General features: G+C 43.6%; 1 protein-coding gene across 1 annotated transcript in view; it reads right to left on the bottom strand.

Moving 5' to 3' along the window:
- Positions 1 to 1,889: 1,889 nt before the first annotated feature.
- The window catches only part of CILK1 (ciliogenesis associated kinase 1), a 37,424-nt gene continuing 12,738 nt past the window's right edge, over positions 1,890 to 26,575 (bottom strand). The window contains exons 5-13 of the mRNA XM_047102828.1: positions 19,440 to 19,572; positions 17,916 to 18,087; positions 15,755 to 15,922; positions 13,190 to 13,510; positions 11,319 to 11,509; positions 11,053 to 11,201; positions 8,991 to 9,119; positions 6,646 to 6,768; positions 1,890 to 5,430 (exon numbers count right to left, since the gene is read on the bottom strand). Coding sequence (XP_046958784.1) covers positions 5,276 to 5,430; positions 6,646 to 6,768; positions 8,991 to 9,119; positions 11,053 to 11,201; positions 11,319 to 11,509; positions 13,190 to 13,510; positions 15,755 to 15,922; positions 17,916 to 18,087; positions 19,440 to 19,572 — 1,541 coding nt within the window. The 3' untranslated portion in view covers positions 1,890 to 5,275. The remainder of the gene's footprint in view (positions 5,431 to 6,645; positions 6,769 to 8,990; positions 9,120 to 11,052; positions 11,202 to 11,318; positions 11,510 to 13,189; positions 13,511 to 15,754; positions 15,923 to 17,915; positions 18,088 to 19,439; positions 19,573 to 26,575) is intronic.

Below are 26,575 nucleotides of genomic sequence, written 5' to 3'. Positions count from 1 at the left end.
CTACTATTATGGTCTATTTTTGGGTGAGGCAACTGTTCAAGCCCTGAGGATGGGGATGGGAGAATGTGTCACTGGCTGCGAACAGTTGGCTAGGACTGCTGGCTTGGTTCCCTCCCTAAGTGAGGCTGTAGGATGGGCTCCGCAGTTGCCTGACTTCTCTAGTGAGGCTTGCTAGATGGTCAGGACTGGGGGCTATATTCTAATAGATATGTCTATGAATTAACTTCCTTGCCTTAGCAGGATAGCAGGACAGAACCAGGATCTATATCTCATTGTTTGCGGACCCAAATCAAGCCAGAATGTGCACTGAATTTTGTGGTTAAGTAAGGCCATTGGTTTTGTTCTGCAGATGCAGAAAGCCATGGGCTGTGCTCTGTGCTCAAGTGTCACCATACGTGGGACTATTGAATGGGCGACACAGTTCTCCGTGTGTGCTCTGGTTAGGTTCCCTAATTGGATACCCTGAAGCCTGTATTCAGTGATGAGCAGAACTACGAATCAGATTCCCTGCCCGGGTACAGCAAGGAGAAGCACATCTAAAGCTGGTAAAGCTCTTTTTTGTTGTCTTAATTCAAGCCCACCCACACCCCAGTTCCCTGACCAAACAGGTCCACTGGCTTTGCTCTGCAAACTGTAGGCTCTGTCTGCTTCTAGGCTTGTGTACTGCTGGCCTACATAGCTTCCAGGTGTTTTTGCCAGCCCTTATGGTCAGATGGGGCCAGAAGACACTCTCTACAGCTAGTGGGGCCAGGTCTCAGCTCTCTTGCCTGGGTGGGAGGGGGAAGGACTGCTCCAGGCTACAGTCAATTTCCCCAAACTGGCTCTCAGGTTAGGAGGAGCCAGGAGCTACCCTCAGCCTTGGCTGTGAATCAATCCCCCTGCCTGTGCTAGCATAATACTCTGAACCTGATACTGGCTTTGCTCTTGTAGGGGATCAGCTCCATTCAGCCACCTCTTAGCTTGGATGCTGCTGGGCCACACAGCCTCCAAGAGTCATTGCCAGCCCTCATGGGCAGATGGCACTGGGAGATGGTCCACAGCAGATAGGGCTGTGATTCAGCTTCTTGCCTGGGCGTGGACCAGCTGAGCTCAGTGTCAGTTGAGCTCCACTGGTGAGCAGTGTTCTGATGGGAGGGGCACGCTTTGGGATTCAGCAATTCATGTTTTGTAAACCACGTTCTTAAAAAATTCTTTCAAGGATTCAAAGAGTGTTCGGGAAATGAATTCCCAGTGGAATCTGGTACGTAATTCACAAAGTGATGAGTTTCTTTGGAAGGTTTATATTGTACATAGGAGTATGCTGTGAAAAGCTAAAATCATGCAAGGTAAATATTAATCATGATGAATGACAAAATCGGCAACAAGAAATTGTTTCCACCTCCTTTTTTTTTTTTTATATTCCTACTCACCTAACTTGCTAAATGCTAAATTTAAAAAAAGCCTCCAAAAAAATAAATACAAAAATGAAAGTCTCCAGATTGCAGGATAACTCTGCACACTGCTGCTCTAAACGTATGCTTCCAATTCCATGGCAGGAACACCGCGCTAAGCATTAAGGAGAAGTTACAAAATGTCAAAATTCCACATTAGGAAACACTTATCTTTTTTTTTTTTTTTTTTTCAATTTTTAGAAGCAGGGGAGGGGTAGAGAGAGAGCAAGAGAGAGAATCCCAAGCAGGCTCCAAGCTCCGTGCAGAGCCTGATTTGGGGCTCAATCTCCTGACCCTAGGATCATGACCTGAGCCAAAATCAAGAGTGGGACGCTCAAATGACTGAGCAACCCAGGTGCCCCCTAATGTTATCCTTTGATGGAAGAATAACGAAAATAAAAACAGAACATTCAATCATTTTTTTTTCTTAAACTGTAACTTTATTTGGAGAATTTTCCTTACATAAAGTTAACATTTTTAAACACTTTAGGACAACCTATCCAAAAAGCAACATTTTATTTCAGAAGGGGCTTGTTTCAGTGGTTTTCTGTCCTTCTATCTTCTCATCATTATGAATATTTGCTTTATAAATAAATATATTCTCAGTGATTCCCTTGTAATCAAATCAGGTGACTAAACTGCTATCAGTACTAAGATATCTGAGATCAGAAGACTGTTTGGGTCATCTCAAATTCACATTAGCACAGTGTCCATAAGAAACTGATAATACAGATTAATGCGATGCTTGCCTCCAGTTTGTCTTCTGAATGGTTTCCATGAGAAGGTCCTCACAATAAGTTATATAAAATACAGTACTTTGGTTGGATATTGTAAAAATCATTCTAAAAATTAACCACATATATTAAACAAACAATTTGCTACAGTATGCTTTAAATGATATAAAATAATTAGCATGTCAAACATTTTCTTATAAACATATTGCTTTTGGTCATACACTGAGCTGGAACATACAGGCTGCACTCTTTTTCTCTCCTAAATGGCACAAAACAATGGCTTGATGGTAGGGAAATGCTACTTCATGAGAAAAGGTGGTGCCCATGAACTCTAGTGGTACTGGTGTTTGTACTCAGGCATTACCTTGATTTTATTCAATTTTTGATAACGTCAGAAGATGACACAGTGTTAATTTGTTAGAAGTATATAGTCCTTTAGGCTTTATAGATGAGATGTGTCTAAAAAACTGTTTGAAAATCAATTTTCTTCCTACTTAAACCCTATCATACATAAGCTGGGTGAGTGCTTAGTAATTAATGGAATTTTATTGTCAGATGAACAATCATACCAAGAGTAGTTTTTATGCCCAGGAAGCTTGCCTTGCAGTTTACACATGTACCCCTTGGCATACCACCATCACTGGACCTTTGGGCTTGGAGTGAGAGCTGTCCTTGTACCATTTCCTAACATCCCAAAAAGCTTTCTGACTGGAAATGAGGTATAGTCACGAATAGGTACAGTGAAAAAAATAGATGTACCAGGTAGCATGTGATTTTCACTTACCAAAAAATGGTCACTATTCCCTTTTATAGTAAACAGCTTGTATACACATCTGCCCTTTATCCATTGCAGGGGGGAAAAAAGAGAACTTCCTAGGATTTTGCTAGTTCTTTAGAATTCACATTGCTTTTTCAGTCTTCTGTTTTTCTAAACTGCACATCTGCTGCTCAACTTTCGCATGGATAAACATGTTCAGCTTCCTAAGGGGAGTTGTTTACTCACAAATAAAGGAAAACATAAGAGGATGAAAAAGGAGATATTTTCTGAGTTTGGGCCCACAAAAGTATTAGAAAAACAAGTTTATAATGTGTAACAACCAGGTAACTAGGTTTTTTAATTTAAAAAATGTAATGACCTTAACATAAGCTAGAGGGCCACACATATGATATTCACAATCCATTAGCTTCTCTAAGAGGTATGTACAATTTAAAACCAGCTTTCCAGCAAGCTGGGTAAGGTTACAGATTCACTTACTTTTTATACATAATACAGAAAGGGAAAATAAATATTAATTGCAGTAAAGGACTCATCTCTGAAAACACACTTTCTGTTGCTTTAGATAATGAGTTGAGCATATAATACAGAAGTGAATTCAGCTTCAAGTTGTGCTTACATATACATATTTGTTTTCTGAAGCTTTGCTGCCAGTTTGTTAACAGAAAATATTACCTACCAAATCCACATCCATCATGTGCTCTTCTTGTGCCCCTAGGGATCATAGTGCTTGGTCAAGTACATTTTTGAGACAGATTCTCCAAAGCAAAAATTACTCCGTGATTTAGATTAGGGCTCTTCGGGAGCCATGGCAATTTGTTCAGGCTGCAACATGTTACTAATACGTCAAAGCAGTCATTTACCAACTTATTGGGTTGAATCAAATCAAAGTGCCAATATTCACTGCAATGTATCTTTTTAACCTACAGAAATGACAACTTCATGTGGCTCAATTTGCTATACGTTGGAACCTGGAACCAAATAAGAGTAGCTTGGCAGAATGTGAGTCAATGTGCTATTGAGTTTGTATCTTGTTCACCGGCAGAGACCTTCCCTCCTGCCTTTCAGGTAACCATGGGTGGAGGCACAATGCCCTACAGAGATGGATGAAGAGTGGACCTTTTGTCTTTTTCTGTCTCCAAACTAGCTTTGTCATTTTCAAAATTGCTGTAAACATTCCTCTCAATGGAACAGCCTCTGCCCAACAAATAGAGTTCCCACTGTGTGAAGAAGCTACACAAGGGTTAAGAGTTCAAATGTGGCACGCTATGGACACTAACATCATGGTAACCGTGACTTCCCAGGTAAGTTCCTGCTCCCCAACGTGCCCTGAGAGTTTAGCTAGGACAGAAGATTATTCATTGTTTGTTCCTAGCCAGGCCTGGAGAACTAAGCTGAATGCAAAATCTGATCACTTACTATAATAAAAAACACTTCTGCTGCTTTGAAACTTAGCTTTTTGGTCATGCATCCTGGCAGGGATCTAAGTTTAACTGACTGTGTTAACCTTTATGTTAAAAACCTGTTGGCCTGAAAAGCTTCCCTTCTGTGGGAACTTACACAGTTTGATTTCAAAAATAGAAGAAAAATAGAATATGACGGCCTAGCGTGGTAAAGCTCGGTTTCATTCGCTTATCTCCAACCACCATAAAGCATTGTTGTAAACATTTCAAAAAATATTTACTTAAGAGTTCTTTCATTTGGGAAACAAAATGAAATGAACTGCATAATGGTACTTTCAGAACAGCACAAGTGGTATCAAAAAAGTCAAACGAATAACATGATATTGAGAAAAGCAGAAGATCATTTCTCTAGGGCTGACACTGGTCCAAGAGAGCCTGAAGTGCCAATGTGCCACATTTAAAATTTAACCACTTCACAAATATCTGCACGCATTGAGTAAATAACCCTCTATCATGTAGCCTTAAATTGCACCCCTGTTGCAATACTGCATCAATATTATTAAATTTTTAAAAATCTGTATAAAATATTATCTGGAACCCCAAAGGAAAGTCAATTAATTTTTAAAAAGTTCATTACAAAGTTGACTGTATAAAATGCTAAAACATAATCCATATATACAAAATGCCACTGTTTAAGAAAATAATGGGACCCAGTTTTAGAATAAAATAATTTTGTACAAAAAAAGGGTACTGCGTTCAAATCAATATTTAAAAAAAAATTTTTTTAAAGAATATTGAAATGTCTTCGTTCAGAAGAACAACTATAAAGTGTTGGTTTGCTTTTACACCATCCGCAAGCTTCTTGCCAGCAGAACACCAGTTGGTGGAGGGACCGTGTCCTGCTTTCCTGCACCCCCAGAAGCTTCGGCACAGTCATCGCCGAGACGCGTACTTAGAAGCCCAGTCCGTCCGGCCATGCACTGGCTGGGCAGCCGGAGGCCGGGGCATCAACCCGGGAGTGCTTCTAGGCTGGGTGTGGAAAAAAGGTCGCCCAGGATGAGGTCTCACGGCCTTCAGGGAAGAATAGCCTGCAATTAGAGAGGAAGGCAGGTCTGACTGATGTGGGGACTCATGCAAACAAAGCAAGTAAGTGCATCTTGGCGACAAAATATCGGAAAATGAGGGTTCAAGAGAAGCACCGGCCTGCGTCTTACAGTCTTCCCTCTCTCAGTCAAGGACGACAACACTCTATAGTTGTCAGGCCAAAAATACTGGTGTCAATCCTGACCCCTCCCTTTTTTTCACATCCCACTTGTCATTGGTCAGCAAATGCTCCTGGCTCTACCTTCCATATGTACTCCGAAACAGACCAGCTCAGCTCCTAGCACTCTGGTCCACCATTCCTTGCCTGGATCACGGCAGCAGCCGGTTTGCTTCCCTGCTTCCAACCTTGTTTCCCACTTTCAGTCTAGTAACAGCCAGCACTGCAGTGAGGCTGAAGATGGAAGTCCGATCACCCCACGCCTCTGCTCGAGACCCTCCAGTGGCTCTCCCATGTCATTCATGGTGAATGACAGAATGCTTATGGTAGCCTGCAGGGCCTCATACCACCCGGTCTCCTGTCACCCCTCTCTCTTGCCCACTCCCCTCCATCATTCACGTCACCCCTGTCCTCTGCCTCCTTGCTCTTGCTTGAACAGGCCTGGGCTCTCCTGCCTCCAGGCCCGTGCACTAGGAACCCCGTGCTGGGGACAGTCTCACCCTCACTGACTGGGTGGCTCACTCACCTCTTTCACACCTTCACTCAACATCTCCTTTGCGGTGAGGTCTTCTTTGGGCTACGCTCTTTAAAAAGTACAGACTCCAGAGGTGCCAGGGTGGCTCAGCTGGTTGAGAGTCTGACTCTTGATTTTGGGTCGGGTCCTGATCCCAGGGTTGTGGGATTGAGCCCCTGAGTATGGAGTCTGCTTAAGATTCTCTCTCTCTCCTTCTCTGTCTCTGTCTCTCTCCCCGCCTCTGCCCCTCTCCCCGGCTCATGTTCTCTCTCAAAAAAAAAAAAAAAAAAAAGCACACTCCAACCTCCACATTCCCTATACCCTGCCTAACTTTATTTTTCTCCCTAGCATTGGTGAGCATCTGATTCGGTTGTCTGTAGAGTGCAAGTTCATGGGACAGGGCATCCTGTCTGTCTCCTTCACTGGTGGATCCTGGCACCATGGCAGCAGACACCGGGCCTGGCACAAAGCAGCTACTCCATAACCACCTGCTGCATTGATTCATGAATGATCTGAAATAGAACTTACCAGGGGAAGGGTCTGGAATAGGTGCCAAGTGTACCCTCTGCATAGCAGAACCAACTTCTTTTTTTAGAAAGGAGGGGATATAGTTTCCAGTTAGTCCACTAGAACTTGTAGAGCCGGAACCAACTGATACACAAAAGCAAAAGCTCATTACTACACAAAGACACGTGCATATAACATCAATAGGGTTAAACAGGTGCGGAATAATACAGAACTGGGACCTTACTTTTACAGGGGAAGTATGATAAGAACAGTGAATTCCGAGCAGAGCACTCCTCCACAGCACACTGTTGGAAAGACTGGGGAGAGGGACAGCAAAGACAGTGCCTCTCCTATAGCCTGCACCCACACCAAGTCCAGTTGGTTGGCTGGTTGGTTAAGAAAAAGGAAATGCGCAGTTTTCTTTCTTTTTTGGGATAATAGGTTTAGCCTGTTCTGAAATCTGTGTTTTTTCATTCCATAACACAGAACAGTTATCCTTCCTCAGTATATACAAATTCTAGAATACAGCTAAGCGATAATTAATTTAGCCAGCCTCTAACTGATCGGCACACAGATTGTCTTAATTATTTAGCAATTACAAGTAATTCTACACTAAACGTTATTGTCTGTAATCAGAAAAGTTAATGATTATTACATTGTATTAAATATATTCACTTCTTATGGTGCTTTTCTATTGAGACTGCTTTAAGGGCTGGAACTGTATGCTGCTCATCTTAGTTATTCTAGGAGCTCAACAGGATGCTTTATAGATAGCCAGTAATCAATACACATCAGATGGATGAATGGATATCTAGAAGCCTTATCACTAACACTTAAGGTACACACAGAACAATGACAAATGTTACTATGGGCCATTATACAAATGGGAGTTATAGCCAGTAGGAAAAGAGGGAATTTGTGGTAGAGTTGCTGTGTGTCTTCACAACTCAGTGTTCCTAGCAACTGCTTAGTTAAGGCAGAGTGGCAATGCAGGTGTGAGGAGTTGTATTATGCTAGAGCACATTTTGCATTTTTGGTGAATAGATATGGAAAAAAAAAAAAAAGTGGGAAGAGAATTTGAACAGGTCCCAAAAGGGAAAAAGCGTATAGCCAATAAACACAAGAGAAGATGCTCAACCTCATTAGTACACGAGGCATGCAAGTTTACACCACAATAAGATGCCATTTCACGCCCATCACATCAGCACACATTTTGCAATCTTGACAGTACCAAGTGGCATCAAGGATACAGCACAACTCCCAGACCCTGCTGGAGAGCAATTTGGCAACATCTGTAAAGTCAAAGATGAGCACACCCTTTAACTGAACATGTTTACATTTATACCCAGAGGAACCTTCACACAGGTGCACAACAATGGGGTCCAACAAGGTTCCTTCGGCGCTCTAATAGCAAAGATCGTTCACAGTTTACACACTCATCAAGAAGAAAAGAGTAAATAAATTATGATCCAGTAAAAGTAATAAAATTCTGGTGTGGCACAGTTATATATATTATATATGTTATATAGTACATAATGTTATGTATCTTACATATATGTGTGATTGCTACGTCACAATATACATCCAAAATTATGTTCACATTAATTTTTGAACATGCAAAAACATACTATGTATTTCATGTATCTTTTAAAAATGCATAGAAACAATTAACACCCAAATCAGGAGAGGGGAAGAGAGAAAGGGTAAGGCCTAGAGAGTGGGCTTCGTGTGTATTTGCCAACTTTGATTCCTTGAGTTGGTGGGGAGTATGTGGAGGTTGATGCATCATTTTGTTCTTTTTTGGGTTTCTCAAAATAAATGAACACATAACGGATAAAGCCAGGAGAAGTGATGCCCAGACGTTTACCTGACAATGTGGAAAGGGAAGCAGCATGTGGCAGGGTTGCCTGAGTGAGAGAAAATGACATGGTGGACTGGTCTGCTGGGAACGGGGTTAGCCAGCCTGGAAGGCTTATGAAATTCACTTACTCATTTAAAAAAAAGTGAGGATGGCCTTCTGAGCTGTCCACCTTCCAACCAGAAGGGGTTGGGGGGCTCTGGGTCATCAGAGGGAGGGGACGAGCTGGAGCAAGGTGGATGGGGCTGAGGTGGATGGCCCGCAGGGCAGGGCCTCAGGAAGTCAGGCGAGCCCCCCCCACCCCCCCTCCTGAAGGCAGACTCTGAAGCAGCTGGCTGGGTCCCCAGAGCCTGCTGCCAAGAAAGAGACAGGATTAAAGGCCTGGAAAAGGGGCCCTGGGTTTCCACATCAGAAAACTTTTGTTTCCACAGCTTGTCTCTCTGTACCCGCCCTGCCACATTCAGAGAATTTGCCTCTTGTCATTTAGGAAGTAATAATCACTACTCACCTGAATTTATTTTGCTGATTACCGATACTGTCCCTGAAGATTTTCCAGACAAACCAGAACTAGACCATGGGTTAGATGGAATGAAATCCTTGCCTGGATTTGGAAGTATGCCATTTCTTATATTTATTCCTAGTGGGGAAGAAATGATTTTCAAATGCAAAAAAAGTACATCTTAAATCTTGCACCAGATTTTGTGACGAAGTTCTCACAGAACCCAATTTGTCCAAACTTCCTGTGGTTCAACAATTGGAGCAAGAACCGACCAGGCTGTTTTCTGATAGATGGCAGAGGAAAGATGCCATCCTTGGGTTTAGCATCCTGTCTCCCTGGTGGGCAGCCTGAGAGAGGTCTCCTAAGCTTCTCCCGACAGGCGTGTCTCATGTCTCCTGTCCTGGCCCATCTCGTGCTGTCCTGACATCCCTACCTGTACCCCTTCAAGGGCCACTGCCTTTCTGTCACCTTCCCAAGGTTTTTTTCCACCCCCTTCCACCCCACCAGCTCTGCAGCCCCTGCTGTCCTCTCTGCGTCCAGTCCCCCAGATCCATCTTCTCCCCTGACCTGGACCATTAGCGCCATCAAGTGCTGGTGACTCGGGTCTGCACCGGTGACCCTCACTGACTCCCTCGTTCCCAAGGCTGCCTTGACCTTAATCAATCACCTCAACTTTAGGCCAAACCACCCACTAGACCGCCCACTTTCCCATTTATGTCAAGCACTGCAGCTATTTTTCAGAACTGAAAGACTGAATTCATCTTTTATCCTCTTTCCTCTCCTAGAGCCAAAAAGAAATAACTCTCTAATTCCCTCCCTGCTCCCTTGGGCCTGCGGTCACTGTAGCTTGAGTCTTTGCACCTGACACCTGGACCACTGCTAGACCCTGCCACCTGCTCTCTCTTCTTCCAGGTCATCCTGGGAGGCCAACCAAGGGCGAGGAGTCAACACATCAGCAGGGCCTGCCGTTCCCACCTCTTGTCCCTGGGACCCACAGTCCCACCTCCGAGTCACCATGCCCCTCACCTGCATGAGAGCTATGGCCTGCCCTCATCCACTCAGCACACAGATAGACATAAACCCAGCATGCTCCCCAACTAAAACCCTTCGACAGCTTCTTGCTGCTTATGAAATAAATTCCAAGTGTCTTGCAAGACTCCCAAAGATGCCTCATGCCTCACACTATCACCCCCTTACAATGCTCTGGCCACACTGGCCTCTCTGCCCTTCCCCTCACAAGCCACGCCCTTTCTTGCTTCCCCGGCCTTTGCACTTGCTGCTTCCTCTGCCTGGATTGTTCTGCTCATTTTTTCTTCCCCATTCTTTGGGGCCCAGTTGCTCAGAGAGGCCCTTCCTGAGCCCTCTATCTACAGTTGTGCCTCCTCCCTGCCTTATATCACTCTTAATGTGACTTATCACCACCTGAACTACTGGTTGTCTACTTGTTTAGGGTCTGTCTCCCTCCCACTAGGATACAACCTACATGGGGGCGAAAGTATTGTCTGCAGGGCTGCTGTACGCAGTTACTGCATGGACTGTGATACCACTGCAGACTGCGGTCCCCGTAATTTCCTGAGTGCCTAGCACACATCAGGTGCTCAGCACATATTTACTGACAGAATGAACTTATGAATGAACGGTAGGCTGTAAGCTTGGAATCTAGAGAATCTGGAGAGGCTCGGGCACCCATCAAACTATAGCATTTATGCTTACCCCCTGTAATACCACCAGAGAGTGTGACTGAGCTCTTACTCTGGTCTCCTGAGAGCACACAGGGCTGCTAATGTTTCCTAAACCTGGTCTGCTGCTGGGGCCTCGGGCATGCCGCCTGGCTCTCGCCAGTTCCTTGCTCCCAGGGGCTGGACCCAGTTTCCACTACATTTTTTTATCTTAGGCGACTCTAGAACATAAAAACGTGAGGCCTCAGCAAGTATCTTTATGATGTTCCCACCAGTTCCGACGTTCTAGAAGCCCCTAAGCACTTGCCTTCCAAAACAGAATCTTTGTGAATATGACTCCAGGGAAATGGTTTCTTATCAATGACAAGAGCAAAGGCAAGTATTTCCGTTACCGGGCAAGTATCGGGAGTGCTTCAAGTAGTGCTGCTTGGCCGCGGACCTCAGGGTCGGGGTGTCTCGCCTCTGATAAGAGGTCTGGGTGGGGGCGCTATTTCCTGTACCGATGGGCTCAGAGGGCTTCAGGTCCAAAACACTCTCAAATCTGAAGCAAGGGAAGGTGACTTAGGTCAGCATGAGATCGACAGCATCATCAGAAAGGCACAGATCATTTCACAAGTCCCAGATCTGATCTGTTTACAGACGTCAGGTGTACACTTGCCTGCAGAGGGTCTCTTCGCTCTGTCTCTTCTTGTTTTTCAGGTCCATCCTGCTGAGGGATGGACTGAAATCCAAGTCATCCAAGTCAGCCCAGTCATCGGAATCCTTTGTGGACCGGGACACAAGACCCCACCTTCTCCTACTCTTTGGCTTGATCTCCCCATTTTTGTGTTCCAGGCCAGCCAGCATTTTCTGCGTATCCAAGCATTGGGGGGACAAAGTAATACTTGGCATTAATGGAGCTCACCCATAAGGAATGCCTATTCCAAACTTCTTCGCTTATGAAAAGGAGGATCCGGGGGGCATATCATTCCCAACATGCACTGCTTATCTGAAAAGGTAACCACAGAAAGCATGTTCCCACACCTCTGTCTCTCACATATCCTGCGCAGGTCACATCAGTTTGCATCCTATGGGGACAACTGTTGTACAAGATAAGGATTTTAGAAAAGAATATAAGGTACTCCTCACACACGGGGAAGATGGCTGGGTTGTCATCTGGGCCTCATCCCTGAAAGCATTAACATGCTTTATTCTGTCCTAGAGATGCAGGAGAATTACAGCTCAGCTCAGACGTCAATCATCCTGCTCTTTAACAGAAAACACTGCAAATATACCTTCTTTGCCTTTTAGTAGACCTGGATACTATTTAATCACAGAATTAGCTACAACAAGAAATTTCTAAATACATGCTGCTTCCAAAGTTGTGGGCTGGGGTAAAGCGAACAGTCTCACACAGTATCTCACAGCGTTGGTTGGGAGCCAGCACTCAGTGAATGAACACTAGTTAACAGAAAAAAATACTACTTTTGCATAAAGGGTTAGAAAATTAGACTCGCAGGGGTGCCTGGGGAGCCCAGTCGGTTAAGCGTCTGACTTCGGCCCAGGTCATGATCTCACAGTTTGTGAGTTTGAGCCCCGAGTCAGGCTCTGTCAGCTCAGAGCCTGGAGCCTGCTTCGGATTCTGTGTCTCCCTCTCTCTCTGCCCCTCTCCTGCTCATGCTCTGTCTCTCATTCTCAAAAATAAATACACATTAAAAAAAAAAAAAAAAGAAAAAGAAAGAAAGAAAGAAAAAATCAGACTGGCAGACAGCATTATAAAGCTAACCAGTCACCTGATGCCCTGGGTTATTATTGAATCTAACCCAAACTGTTTTCTTTTGAGCACCAGCCCAAGAGGAGAAGAAAGATCTGGGCTCAATTAACAGCCCAGCATTAACAGCATTACTTGATGGCATTAATAGGAATAATAGTATACAAATTTTATTATAGCACTTTGTGGTTTTTCAAAACATCTTCACAAGCAGCAGGACCTTTGATCCTCATGCCTGGTCTGGTGGGCAAGATAGGCATGATGATCTTCCTTTTCCAGACGAGGAAACTGAGTCCTCAGGGATTAATAATAACAGTGACTAACATTTATCAAGTTCTAACAAAGTGCTAGCTACGATTTTAAATTCTTTCAAGTATTAACTCATTTAGTCCCCAAAAGAATTGTTATCAGGTAGACAGCAATTGTTATCTTTGTTTCACAGGCAAGGAACTGAGGAGCAGGAAGGCCAAGGAAACTGCGCAGGGTCACAGAGCTAGGAAACAGCAGAGCGGAGACTGGAGCCTCTGGCAGTGTGAGTGCTGTGCGGCTCTCAACCCCGACACCACGGTTGCCTACCACGCGCACTGCTATTGACAGGCACAGCCAGAACCTGAATTTAGAACTTCAACTCCAAGGCCAAAGCTCTTTTCACTATCCCATGGTATTACAAAGATACATTTATTATAATTAGACTCTATGCTGAAAAAGAAAACCTTCCACACAATAAATGGGGTCAGAGGAGAAACAGGCCAGACAAGCCTCACTAGCAAATCGCTCACCGACTGAGGATTCTTGGTATGGAGGGACGGGAAGAGCAACGGGCTTGGCTTGTCCTCTGGAAGATGGTTCAGGTGGTCTGTCCTGGAAGCCTCTGTTTTGTAGGGGTACATGAGATGCTGAGGGGGCTGGCTGGCCTGATGCTGTCTCGAAGAGATCCGTGTGTGTGGCTTGGTTGGGGGCTGGGCAGGTGGGATCGGCTTAATGTGAGGAGGTGGGCCTGCCTTTTCCAGGACATCCTTCTGTGGTTTTCCTGAATCCTGAAGGCTCTGTGTGGTGCTGCCCAGCGGATGCCCAATCTGGAAGTAAGGATATCGAAGCGCCTGGAATAACACATAGGGCTGCTTTAGGAGGAAAGTCTAGCCGGGAGGACTGACAGCATCAGGCTCACCGAGCTACATTTCATGGGACCATTTTACTACAGTTTCTTAGCCTAACCCAACCAGAAAACAGCATCTCGAATGTGTGACATTCTTTATGATTTTCCTTATCTAAAATATAAAATGTATACACTTAAAATTATTTGGATAAAGCAGTCAGTTATACTGCCATTACCTTTGCTACTTCTGAAAAGTATTCTTGCTCAACACAGATACTGGCTTGGTAACTTATTTACTATGTGCCTTAAATATAATGTTTCACCTTTCTGAGCCAATTTGCTCAGCTCACAAAAAGAAAAAAATAATATAAAACAGAGAGAGCCAATAATCCTGGAAGACTGAAGAATCAAGTGTAAAATAAGCAGGTACATTACCCCAGGAATGCCAAAAATGTAATACAGATATAGTTAAAACTTGCCTCTCAAGAATCACGGACAAACCTTGTTCTTCTGAACAATCCAGTTCTCTAGATAGTCAAGGGATAAATCTTCAAGTGCTGGGGTTGATAATTCTTTCTGAAATATTCCCTGTATGCCCTAGTTTTTTTGAATGGAAATCACTGAACATAACATAATCCTTCTTGATGACTCTGGGACATAGTTATAAACATTTGCAATTATTATATGTAAGTGTAGATACAGAGGCCAATAACACAGATACTCTGGTACTGATCTTAAACCCTGGCATCTAACTTGAAAAAAAGCTCAACCAACTGAGCCACCCAGGTGCCAATGACACTATTCTTAAAAGTACACATTGTTCTCTTGGTTCCTTGTTACAGAATTTCTTCTTTTCTTTTTTCTTTTAAGGTTATTTATTTTGAGAGAAAGAGAGAGAGAGAGTGAGCACAAGTGACCTGGAAAGAGAAGGGGGGGGAGAGAGAGAATCCCAAAAAGGCTCTGCTCTGTTAGCGCAGAGAGCCTGATGTGGGGCTGGATCTCACGAACCATGAGATCATGACCTCAGGTGAAATCAAGGGTCAGATTCTTAACAAATGAGCCACCCAGGCGCTCCAGAATTTTTTGATCTCTTGGGTACAACCTTTAAAAAACTGGGTTCATCAGAAAGCTTTTCTTCTGCCCTCAGAATATTTGTGAATTTTATCCCCTGAAGTGCATTTCTGAGAGCTTTCCAACCCCAGCCACCCAAAGTTTTATGGTACCAAATTATGCCTCTTTCTTTTCTGAGCCTTTGGAAACGTGCTTTTCTATAATTCTTTAACCCCCAACTGTCATCTCTCCAGTGAATTCTACTGTCACATTGGTCCTATCTTCACATGTCCCTGTCACTTTTGTTTGGCCAAATCATCCTCTCTATTAGAACTGGTCACCTTCGTCATTCTGAGCAATGTAACTCGCCAATGAGACAATTAGCAAACTTAAGCCTTGCAAGAGGCACGGGAGTGGTTGAAGCCACAGCATTACCACGCCCCTCTGGATGCATTTTACAATCTAAGACAAAGTGGCCTGGGGGAAGGCAGATTGAGAAAATAGGAGGTATGAGGCCAAGACCTACCATCTGCATGAAGGAACTGCAGTTGGTTGTACTATCTGTACTAGTTACTGGATGAGTGACTAGGGCAAACGGCTTATACTTTCTGAGACTCGGTTTTCTCACTTACACAGTGAAAACAATAACACTTATTTCATGGAATCTTCATAGGGTTAGAATCACGTAAAAACTAAAGCATCCACAAACTCTAAAGTGCTATAAAATGCTCATGGTGGTTATCATCCCAGCTCTATCTCATCTGTTGTTCTGTGTCATCTGTAAAAGGAGCAAGTTGGATTTTACAAGATATTTTCAAATTCCCTTTCAACGACCAGTACTGCCTTAGAAGCAAAGTGCTACATAATCTTAACTGAGAGAGAATATATTTGAAAACATTCTCCAAAGAAAGGTAAATATATCTGTTTGTTTTCATTTCCATGTATGTGGTGAAAATGAAAGTATGTGGCATAGAGCTATGCCAATTTTCAAGGCCACTATATTGCTTAAACCATTAACTATATACAGTGAGTTTCAAACTATTTTATGTTTTTATGTATTATACACCATTAATGACATTCAATATTATTTTTCACCCATAATACCAAATAAAATACTTCCTATGAGATTGATAAGAATTATTCAGAGTCAGATACGAACTTAATACGAAATGCATCAAACAAGGAAATGGAAGAAAACCTGACTAGCTGTTGGCCGTTTCTTGGGATCCCACTGAAGCATGTCTCTCAGGAGTTGAATGGCTTCACTGCTAGCATTTGGAATCAGGGTCTTTAAGTTATTGGGTACGCACTGGGGCCAGCGGAAGTTCATTGCACTTGAAAGTTGGTAGCCTTCAGGCCAGTCGGTCTGAAACAAGGAAGAGAAAGAAAATGTTGCTTAGCTGATGTGTTGTGATAGTTTACATTCCGGTACACGTAGCCATAATGGAAAAGCAATCATATCATTATCGTGTTCATACAGTGTGGCACTGTGTGTGATGAAACCCAGGGGGATGCTAATGGAGAGACTACAAAGAACATGAAGTCTGGGCAACAGTGGAAAAGACACTGAATTTGCCACCAACTTGTTTTATAACCTTAACACGAGATGGTTCAAATTAGTATTTTCCTAATTGTGTTCCATGAAACAGAGGTTTTAGAAACTGCTAATGAGAAATTTTGCAAGGGGGGGGGATAATAAAACAAAACACCTTGTCTCCAATTAAATAAATTTGTGATACCCTACATATTACAATATCCCAATCTTGAGGATTCAAAATAAATATGCTAAGAAGTTCAACAGTAAAAAAAGCTGTTTCACTCAGTCTAAAGGTCTCCACTGCATCATGCATCATTCCCATGACACTAAATTTTGGAGGATATGACAGAAAGTGATGAACAAATAATCTTCAAGGTCCCTTCTAGTTCAAACACTCTACTATTTTAGAAAACACATTCTGGTATAATTGCTTTTATTTTTTGTAAGGTAAAGTGGCACTAAGGCTAGATTATATGATTTATTCACTTAGATAGTTACTGGGTGCTTACTACATGCTTAGCCCCTGTTGGGTATCCAAAAATAATCCAATATAAATCCTGCCCTTAAGGATGCCACTGTCCAAAAAGAGAAAATGAAACATTTATTTAAAAACACAATAATTCAGAGAAAAAAGTGATCACGGTCACAAGCGAGGTACAGGCATCCAGAAAAGGGAGAGATTCTAGCAGGAGACTCTGGAAATCTTGAAGACGTGGCACTAAAGATTCATTCAAATGATCAAAAAATTTTTGAGGGTCTGGTCTGTACCAGTAATGGTGCTAGGACCTGGGAAAATAAACACAAGGCAAAGCCTAGCCCTGGGTAAGCCTATGGTCCAGGGCACGGAGATGTACACAGACAATGAATGATATTACAACATGGAATACAGCTGAAATGGAGAGGAGACTACAGCAGGACGTAAGCAGTAACTTACAGGACGTAAGTTACTGAGGAGCCTGGAAAAAAGAGTGAAATTAGGTCAGGTGAGACATTCACGCCGGTGTGCAGAGCACGCCTGAGCAGGGCTCGGAAGTGGGGCGCCACAAGAGCAGAGCCCGGAGGGCGCAGGTACCCCATGGGAGAGAGGCCATAAGAGTGAAGAAGGCTGTGAGGTGGGGACTCAGCAGATATTTTTAGCAGGGAGGTCGGAACCAGGGCTGACGTTTAGCTAGGGGAATCTAGCTGCAAGATAAACTGGGGGCAGGGCTTGTGGCGAAGATGCCCCAAACACAGGCGGTGGGGCAGTCACGGCTGGCCTGCGCTGGTGGTAGTGGGGCTCCCAGGTGAGAGCTGGGCATGATGCGGTGGCTGCTTGCATGAGGGGAAGAGGAGTGTAAGAGAGAGAGAGAGAGAGAAACTCAGACCGAAGGCCGGCGTGCTGGGATTACGTGGGACAGTGGGCACAAACGGGCAATGGGGGAAGGAAGATAGCCGGGAGTAGGCAAAACACAATCTGTGTCCGATGTGTTGAGTCCAAGGTGACGGCGAGGGCGGGAGGAAATCTCACAGTCGGGTAAATACGTGAATGCAGTTAAAAGGAGGGATTTCATTCAGGAGACTTCAGAACGGATGCAGGAGTCATAGCCATGATGATAAGAGATGGTGGAGAGAAGAGCAGAGGGAACCATAACACATACACTGAAGAGCAGGAGGGACGGAGGCAGCTGCTTCTGCAAACAAGGGCAGGGAAGGATCACTGAGGTGGAAGGAAAGACTGCAAGACCAGCAGGTGATCCATGGGGCCAGAGCTCTCCTGGGTGCAGGAGAAGGAGCAGGAAAAGCTGCTGGCTTTAGCCAACAGGCCTTTGTTCCCTAGCATTACCTTTTTCGGTGTCCCCAACAGTTGGCAAATTTTGAAGATGGTGTCAATTTCACTGGCCCCAGGGAAGAGTGGCCTGAGGGTGTACACTTCTGCCATGATGCAGCCCACTGCCCAGATGTCAATGGGGGAGCTGTAGTTGGTAGACCTCAGGAGCACTTCTGGAGCCCTGTACCTGGAGGGACAAAGGAACTGCTGGTTATTGCTTCTCCAGGTCAGAAGTTCAATGACACACTACAATCAATTCTCAGTGAAAAGCATTCTATATTTCCTTTTTTAAGTCTTTATTTATTTATTTTGAGAGAGATAGTGCAAGCAGGGGAGGGGCGGAGAAAGATGAGAGAGCGAGAATTCCAAGCAGGCTCTGCATTCTCAGTGCAGAGCCCGATGTGGGGCTCCAACTCAGGAACCAAGCGATCAGGACCTGAACCGAAGTTGGACACTTAACAGACTGAGCCACCCAGGCGCCCCAACCTTGTTTCTAATTTCTGTCTAGCTCAGTGTGGTAGGTGGACTCAGGAAGACTTGGTGGCTGCTGTGGATGCTGTCATATACTAGGGCTTCTCTGTTTCGTGGTATTTTCACTGAGCGTTTCTCTCCATGACTCTTCTGTACAGCATCCTTGAGAAATAGTAAGAGTGAGGAAGAGAGAAGAGATAACATAAAACTTGTTGTGTGCAGGCCACGTCTTGGTCATGGCCAGCTGCTTAAATTCTTGGGGTCTGAAAGTTTTAACAATAGCAATTAGCTGCTTTTTTCGGACAGGTCTTTGGAGAATCTTCTATACAACTCTTCTAGGAAATAGTCTTTCGTGAGGGCTATATATAAAATATTATTTATATCAGGGGGAATTATTTACAGCACAAGCTTTTAAACCTGGTACAACCATATACCTACAAATATGTGTTTCTTTTTTTTTAAATTTTTTTTTTTTCAACGTTTATTTATTTTGGGACAGAGAGAGACAGAGCATGAACTGGGGAGGGGCAGAGAGAGGGAGACACAGAATCGGAAACAGGCTCCAGGCTCTGAGCCATCAGCCCAGAGCCCGACGCGGGGCTCGAACTCACGGACCGCGAGATCGTGACCTGGCTGAAGTCGGACGCCCAACCGACTGCGCCACCCAGGCGCCCCCAAATATGTGTTTCAAATTGTACTGTTTTTGTTAGTGAAGATTTAATATTTGTGACATTCAAGTTATCCTCAGCATAATAGTATATATTTTTTAAATTTTTAAAAAATGTTTTATTTTTTATTTTTGAGAGAGAGAGAGAGAGAGGGAGAGAGGGAGAGAGAGAGAATGAGCAGGGGAGGGGCAGAGAGAGAGGGAGACACAGAATCTGAGGCAGGCTCCAGGCTCTGAGCTGTCACTGCAAAGCCTGACATGGGGCTTGAACTCACAAACTGTGAAATCATGACCTGAGCCAAACAAGGTCTGACGCTTAACCAAATGAGCCACCCAGGTGCCCTATAATGGTATATTTTTAAAGAAGTGCAATTAAATAATTTTGAGGAAAGAGTATTTACCATCTGGTGGATACATAGTCTGTGTATGGGGGTCTTGATCGGATCTCTCGGGCCAACCCGAAGTCTGCAATTTTCACAAGTTCTGGGCCCATGCAGAGGAGGTTCTCAGGCTTTAAGTCCCTATGAAAGAAGCCTGTGGAGACAGTGGAGAAGGAATCCAAATGCACGTTTGCTCCCACATTGCTCTTTCCAGCTGTATTTCTCTTTTTGTAATAGCTGTAACTTGAAAAGTAGCCTGGAATGACACTGAAGGCTCTATGCACAGGACTTCTTTCATTTCCCACTGATGAATTCAAAATGTAAAACAGTTCAAAAGCTGATCTTCATAATTTCTTTTCTTTTTTTTTTTTCCAAGAGAGAAAACAGCTTTTAAATGATCAAAACTCAGTTGTGGGCTGAGAGAACTTTGCAAAAAGAGATTGTCACTCAAGGAAAAAAAAAAAAAATCATGCCGACCCTGGCCAAGTCAGCCAGAAAGAATTTGAGATTAAAACCGTTTCAAAAGACAAAAGTCTTACGAGTTCTGAGAGTTTATGTCACAAGAAAACCACAAATGCAATTTTTGATTAAGGAACAAGAGATCTGAGAATATGACCTACTCATATCTGAGATTCTGGTGTGTTGCAACAAATGTTTAAGTGTTAAATGCTTATTATTTGCCTAACGAAGGAGAAAAGGTGTATCTGCAGCATACATTGTGAAAGGCAAAGACAGCTCATCAAATGGGAATCCTGTCTCAGTTGCAGCAGAGTTTTGGGGGTGTGTGCAGGTCATTCAACATGCGAACCTCCAACTGTTGCACTCCAACACCCACTGATCGGTGATAAATGCCTCTGAATAAATGCCTCTGAAAACCTAAAACCTTCCACTTGTACAGAGCATCATTGACAGAGACATCATCCTATGTGACTCTAAATCTCACTGGAACACAAAAACTGGAAATACAACTCCGTGAATGCTGCTGATGGTGTTATTTGTCCTGTGCTGTCATTATCAATGTTGTGAAAGGTGGATCCCAACTAGCACATTATGGGAGTAATCACCAGCCAGCACAGAAGAGCCACACTATTCCTTGACAACCTCTATGCTAAAAACGCTCAGATCTACATCTCTGATGTGCCTTTCCTACCCTTCTCTGGACCTGCGTCTCCAACAGGGTATGTCACTGTCTCCCCCCATTAACCTGTTCCAAACCACTTTTCTCCTCTCCCAAATCATCTCTCCTTCCCAAACCTTTCGATAAGATATCCCAGTTTCTTGTAGTTATATTGGATCCTTCCCAAACAGCCATGGAAATATGTTCTGTTTCTCACCCAAATATCTCCATCTGACCCCTCCTGCCCTTTTATACTCCTTTCTCCTAAATCTTTGCTTTCCTCATCCATCCCTACACTGCCACTTTCTGGTAGGCCTTTCTCACCCCAGCTTCTCTGGATTACTACACTTCCTGATAATTTAAACACTGTCTTTCCCTTGTCACTGACACACACACACACACACACACACACACACACACACACACACACACACAAGCATCCATGACTCCTTTAAGTTATTTAAGAAGCTTTGGGGCGCCTGGGTGGCGCAGTCGGTTGGGCGTCCGACTTCAGCCAGGTCACGATCTCGCGGTCCGGGAGTTCGAGCCCCGCGTCAGGCTCTGGGCTGATGGCTCAGAGCCTGGAGCCTGTTTCCCTCTGTGTCTCCCTCTCTCTCTGCCCCTCCCCCGTTCATGCTCTGTCTCTCTCTGTCCCAAAAATAAATAAACGTTGAAAAAAAAAATTAAAAAAAAAAAAAAAAAAGAAGCTTGAACTCCTTTCAGTCTACCTACAGAGATAGACTTCTTTTCTAATACTTATCACCAGTATGTGTAAAGTGTGTTCCAATCACATAAAATCCCTCATTTCCTTCAGGTTCACTGCGTCTATTCCCATTAACAATGTTGTACCCTTGTTCCTTTTTATCTGTGTCAATCCCAATCTTTGCCATCCTTTGAGACCTGTTTTGAGTTTCCCTTCTTCCAGGAAGCCATTCAAACTATGCTAGCCTTCTTCACTCATTCATCCTACCAATAAATATTCACTGAGGGCCCACTCCAGCCCAGGTACTATGTGAGGCTCTGTGGATTCAGAAGCAACTTCAATGGGCATAGTTCTTGCCCTGGTGGACATGACAGGCTCTCCCTTCTGAGCTTGAGCAGACTCTACCATTTTCAAGTATATTGACTATCTCTCTATAATTAGATGGAGCACTTTAAGGGTAGAGGCTACAGATCTATTTCTTCTGAATGCCTAGCACTGTGGCAGGAGCATGATGGTTTCATATTATTGACAGAACAAAGGACTTCAGTAGGTTTGTAGGGAACATGAAGGAGCTTAATGAAGACAAATCTATCTTGGTCAAGTAGACAGGGACAACAGAGGGAAGACTAGGAGGCAGGAAGTCTCACAAGATAGCAACTGAGAACTGAGAAGAGCAGTGACCCTGAAGTAGTGTGGGAGACATTGAGGGCTCAGAGCAGGAAGTCCTCAGCATGGGGGGAGTTCCAGCAGGACTAAATCTACCAGTCAAGGCTATTTCCCCAAAACCCTCTCTGCTCTAGAGGAAGGGGAGGGTAACTGTGATGTAGTCATACTTGAACATGCACTAGATGTCATGCACTATGGAAAGCAACAGTGTTTTTTAATCAAAAGACACTCCTCTCTGTTCACCTGGTGAAGACACCAGAGCTTGGTATCAGGTCACACTCCAAATGGATGGTATTATGGCATAATGATGCATCTGCAGGCAAATGGCTAAGATGCACAAAATAAATATAAGTACAGAGCACACAGAAGAGGCTGAAAGTGCAGAAGGGATCATATATATTCAAGAGGGCCACAAGTGAGAAGAGGAAGTACCTCTTTTGCACCAAACGACTGCTTCTGTTTTCCATTATCCAAGGCATAGAGAAGATCAAAGGAGTCCTACCTGGGTTAGACCAGAGATAGGCACAGGGAGTTGGCTATTTGCATATGTGTATGCATATGCATATGTGCCTTGTTTGTATGGGAAGAAAAAAAATACATGTATATATTCCATTGCTTCATTCTTTATCCCGCCATTATACCAATGTATGCCTTATGGCCTTCTTCACACCAATTCCTTAAGTATCCTAACCAAAGTAATAGTAAATTAAACCTAATTTATAGTAAGAACCAAACTTGAGGCTATCAGTATACTCAAAGGGTAATGCAGTATTTGTCAAGGATGGCCTTTAAAATGGAAGAAAACAATTTTTTTAAATGTTTATTTATTTTTGAGAGAGAGAGAGTGCAAGCAGGGGAGGGGCAGAAAGAGAGAGAGACACAGAATCTGAAGAAGGCTCCAGGCTCTGAGCTGGCGGCACAGAGCCTGATGCGGGGCTCAAACCCATGGACTGTGAGGTCATGACCTGAGCCGAAGTCAGACGCTTAACTGAGTCACCCAGACGCCCCCAAAACAATTTTTGATGCGGATAAGTTTGGATGGCTTATTATCAGACAAATTAAAATAAAGATTGTTAACGCACACTAGAGTGGGCAGTTTCTAAGACTCAGCATAACTGAGTCATCGTGTTCGGACCCTCTGTTCTTCAGAGCACGCTCCAGCTCCCAGAAGGCCTGATTGTATGCTCCCATCTTGGAACCGGCTTAAGAATGTGCAAAGACACAAGCAGTTATCAGAGAGTGACCTTTCGTCAGTGCACGCAGGAAGACTTATGTCACCCTGAAAATATATGAACTGTGGGTCCTCTCTTCCTAAACACTCAGAGCCTTAAAAACACACCAGTGAAAAAAAGAAATAACAAACATCATTTTCTTACTAAACAGATGGGAAAAGTGAGTCACCGGAGCTGGTGAAGGTGGGGCGGTGGTTAATTATTCACAATCTTATAAGAATGTACTAGAGCTAATGTACTACTCTGCTCTACTCTGTCCCTCTCAATCCACACAGTTAAATCTTGGTTTGTGGTTCTAGTCCTTTCAAGTCCAGATGGACGCTGTTTCTCTTCTTAGACTCCCCATTTCTCCTCTATTTGGGTGAAATTATTATTTCCAAACTTATGTGGCATTTCCCTTATAGTGAGTCATTTGTCCTCCAGCCTCCAAGCCCCATGGCAAGCTCCCTCTGCACCCACGTGTAACACCCACCTCAACAAAGTTGCACCTTATCCTTGCTCAGTTCATCCCATTACATCGACTTGTACCGGGATACACCTAACCTCTTGCACTCTGGACCTTGTACCTTGCTTCCACTATAGGTCATGTTCCTGTGAGCACTAACTACCTCCTCCCATCAGTCAAGCTTTATCCGGTCCCTCACTGCTAACTCCTCTTTAATCCTACTAGAACAGATGCACTAATAAAATGAGGAGCATGAAGATTCTGGTCCCCTGTGTATCTGTCTAAGCGGCTTCACGTTCTATAGATCATACTTCAGGCCCAAAACAATCAGAGGAACAACGGCTAGGAAAAAAACTAACTGCAAACAGACTTTTAAAAATGACTAATGAAAACTGTATTTGTCAGCTGACATATGCTGTTTGTTAGACTGTATTTGAGTATAAGCCTTTTATAACTAGAAAGCATTTGTGAATATATCTGTAGAAGACCTAGCCTCCTGTTCTTTCCATTACTAAATTAGCTATTATTAGCCTTATACCGATGAGTTCTATTCCTTGGTAACTAAAATTATAAGACCCTCGTGTCATGTACATTTATTATTCATCTCTATTTTGACAAAACATTATAATTTCCATATGAGAGGCAATACAGCATAGTGGTTAAGTGTGGAGACCAATCGGGTTGCCCAGTTTCAAATCCCAATTCTGTTCACTGTCTGGCAGATCACTTAGGCTCTCTGTGCCCCATTTTCCTAATCTGTAAAATAGGAAAAAATAGCCTCTACCTTAAGGGCTTGTTTTGCAGGACCAAATTCGTTAATTTTGCAAAGCTCATAGAGCTGTGCTTGGCATGCTGGCACCTTGCAAGACCTTGTCATTATTAGTAGTATGAATCCTTTCATTTTACCCCCCAACAGGGGGGTGGGCAGACACAGCTGCATTTTTTGCACAGAAGAATGAAGGCTTATGAAGCTAGTCATGCACTTCACCTGTGAGGAGCTAGTGCTAAGCTCTGATCCAGTTCTTAGCCAGGTACGTGTTCTGCTGATGTGTGCACTGGAGCTTGCAACAATAAGCCCACTTCTTCCTCTGGGCTTCTGATTCACAATGGAAATGCTTACAGCTGGGTCATTCAGACAACATGCAAAGGCCAAGTGCTATCAAGATAAGAATCTTCCTGTTCAAAACTGCTTGGCTTCCAGAAGACAGGAACAGACCTTCGATTTAATTTCAGGGTACCCCATGCCAGTCAAATAAAAGAGGGATTTTTCCCTTTCATCCTGGCAGAAACTGTGTTGTGCTTACTTTTCATTAACAACCCTTGGGCAAGGGAAAACATCCAGCCACAAAGAAGGCTTTCTCTCCTCCGCCACATTCTGTTAATGATGAACCTGATATGCATATATGGAAATAACCAGTGAATACCTAAGTAATCTGAATTTATGCAGTGCGCCTTCCTGCTGTGGAAGCTGTAGCTTCACAGATATTACTGATTTACACCTACAATGTTTTCCTCAAGAAGGCCATTAGGACAGCAACACACAGAAAGGCCAAGGGCTGACTCAAGGTCATGCAATGCAAGGCAGTAGTGAAACACAGAAGCAGAGAACCACTTCTTAGGGCAAAACACTGTCGTCCAAGCTAGCTAAGGCATTCTTGATTGCTTGCACAGGTAAGTGTGAGCTGGATATTTGTAAGGGCAGGTCAAGGATGAAGCAAGGCTTGCATTAATTATTTAATTCTGACAAAGTACATATGCTTTGGCATTGCTCAATCAGTACCAAGTGGAGTCATGTTTTCATTCCCTGGGGCAGGGTGGGGGGGGGAAGTACTCAGTGACATGAACTATGGCCATAGCAACTACCTGCAGCGCTCTTCTCCCCTCTCAAAGGAGTCTACTCTCTAGGGGCAGAATGCACCTTCTCACAGTGAGAACAAGCTAACAAGACAAATCTTACAGCTGATTTAGGTGATTTTTTTTTTCCCATTACTGGAGGAAAGGGATAGATACTACGGAGTTACATGTGCACTTAACCAGAGTCAAGTCAATACCACATAAAAACCATTACACAGTTTCTGAAAATCATGTATCAATAAAAATGAAATCAGACCTGTAAAATTAATATCCATCCCACCTACAATTATTATTGCTATTTTTTTCACCTCTTATTCCTTTGTTTTCCTTGAGAGAAGATGGGTTTTTCTAGTGAAGCATGGCAAATAGGCACAGATATCTGAGCTAATCTCCTCCCTGCTTTGTTGCAGTGGAGTCTTTGACAGGGCTTCAAACCTCTCTGAACCTCAGTTTCTTCTTCTTTGGAAGGAATAGCTACCATCTGTCCTTTCTAACTAAGAAGTTGGCAAGGAAATAAGAAAGGTGACAGATGAAATGTTATTAAGCTCAAACTAGAACTGGGCACTCAACAGCTGGGGAGAAGTGTCCACAAGAATATTTGGTAGCAGCAGTGGTGCTAAGAGCAAAGGTATTCTGACTTGCTGCATGAACTGAGCCTTCCCTTGCACTGTCTTCATACGCAATCCAAGTGTCCAAGGAGTGTGAGAGAAACTGAGAGTGCAGAGCTTCAAAGAGCTGTTGTGTCACAATAGTATCTGGATGCTAAATTACAGGATACAAATATGTATTGCATGTGCACACATTCATGGGCATTTGTGGGTGTGGATGTGTGCATGTGTGAGTGTGTGTTCATTTGATGGGATTAGATAGAGACCCAGGTAGAAGGCTACAAGTTCTTTCTGGCAACAAATACCTGAATCTCATGAAAAGCAACCAAAAGGAAAAGAAGGGAAAGCCAATGAATATTAACTTTCTTTTAGGTCCACTTCTCAGTTTCCAGTACTGAGCAAACAGCCCAGTAACTCAGATGCTATGACTGTCCCTGTGTGAAAACATTCTGGTTGACCTTTCTCTTTTGAGAATCTAATTTATAGTAAGAACCAAAGTAAGAACTTTGATCTCTCATCATATCCTTTTCCC

The sequence above is a fragment of the Lynx rufus genome, unplaced genomic scaffold, assembly GCF_022079265.1.
Source record: "Lynx rufus isolate CCGP_SWC_20201006 ecotype Redwood Valley unplaced genomic scaffold, mLynRuf1.p SCAF_6, whole genome shotgun sequence".
Classification (NCBI taxonomy): domain Eukaryota; kingdom Metazoa; phylum Chordata; class Mammalia; order Carnivora; family Felidae; genus Lynx; species Lynx rufus.
Note: the sequence above shows the minus strand (reverse complement) of the source record. Positions and strands in the feature narration are given on the sequence as shown.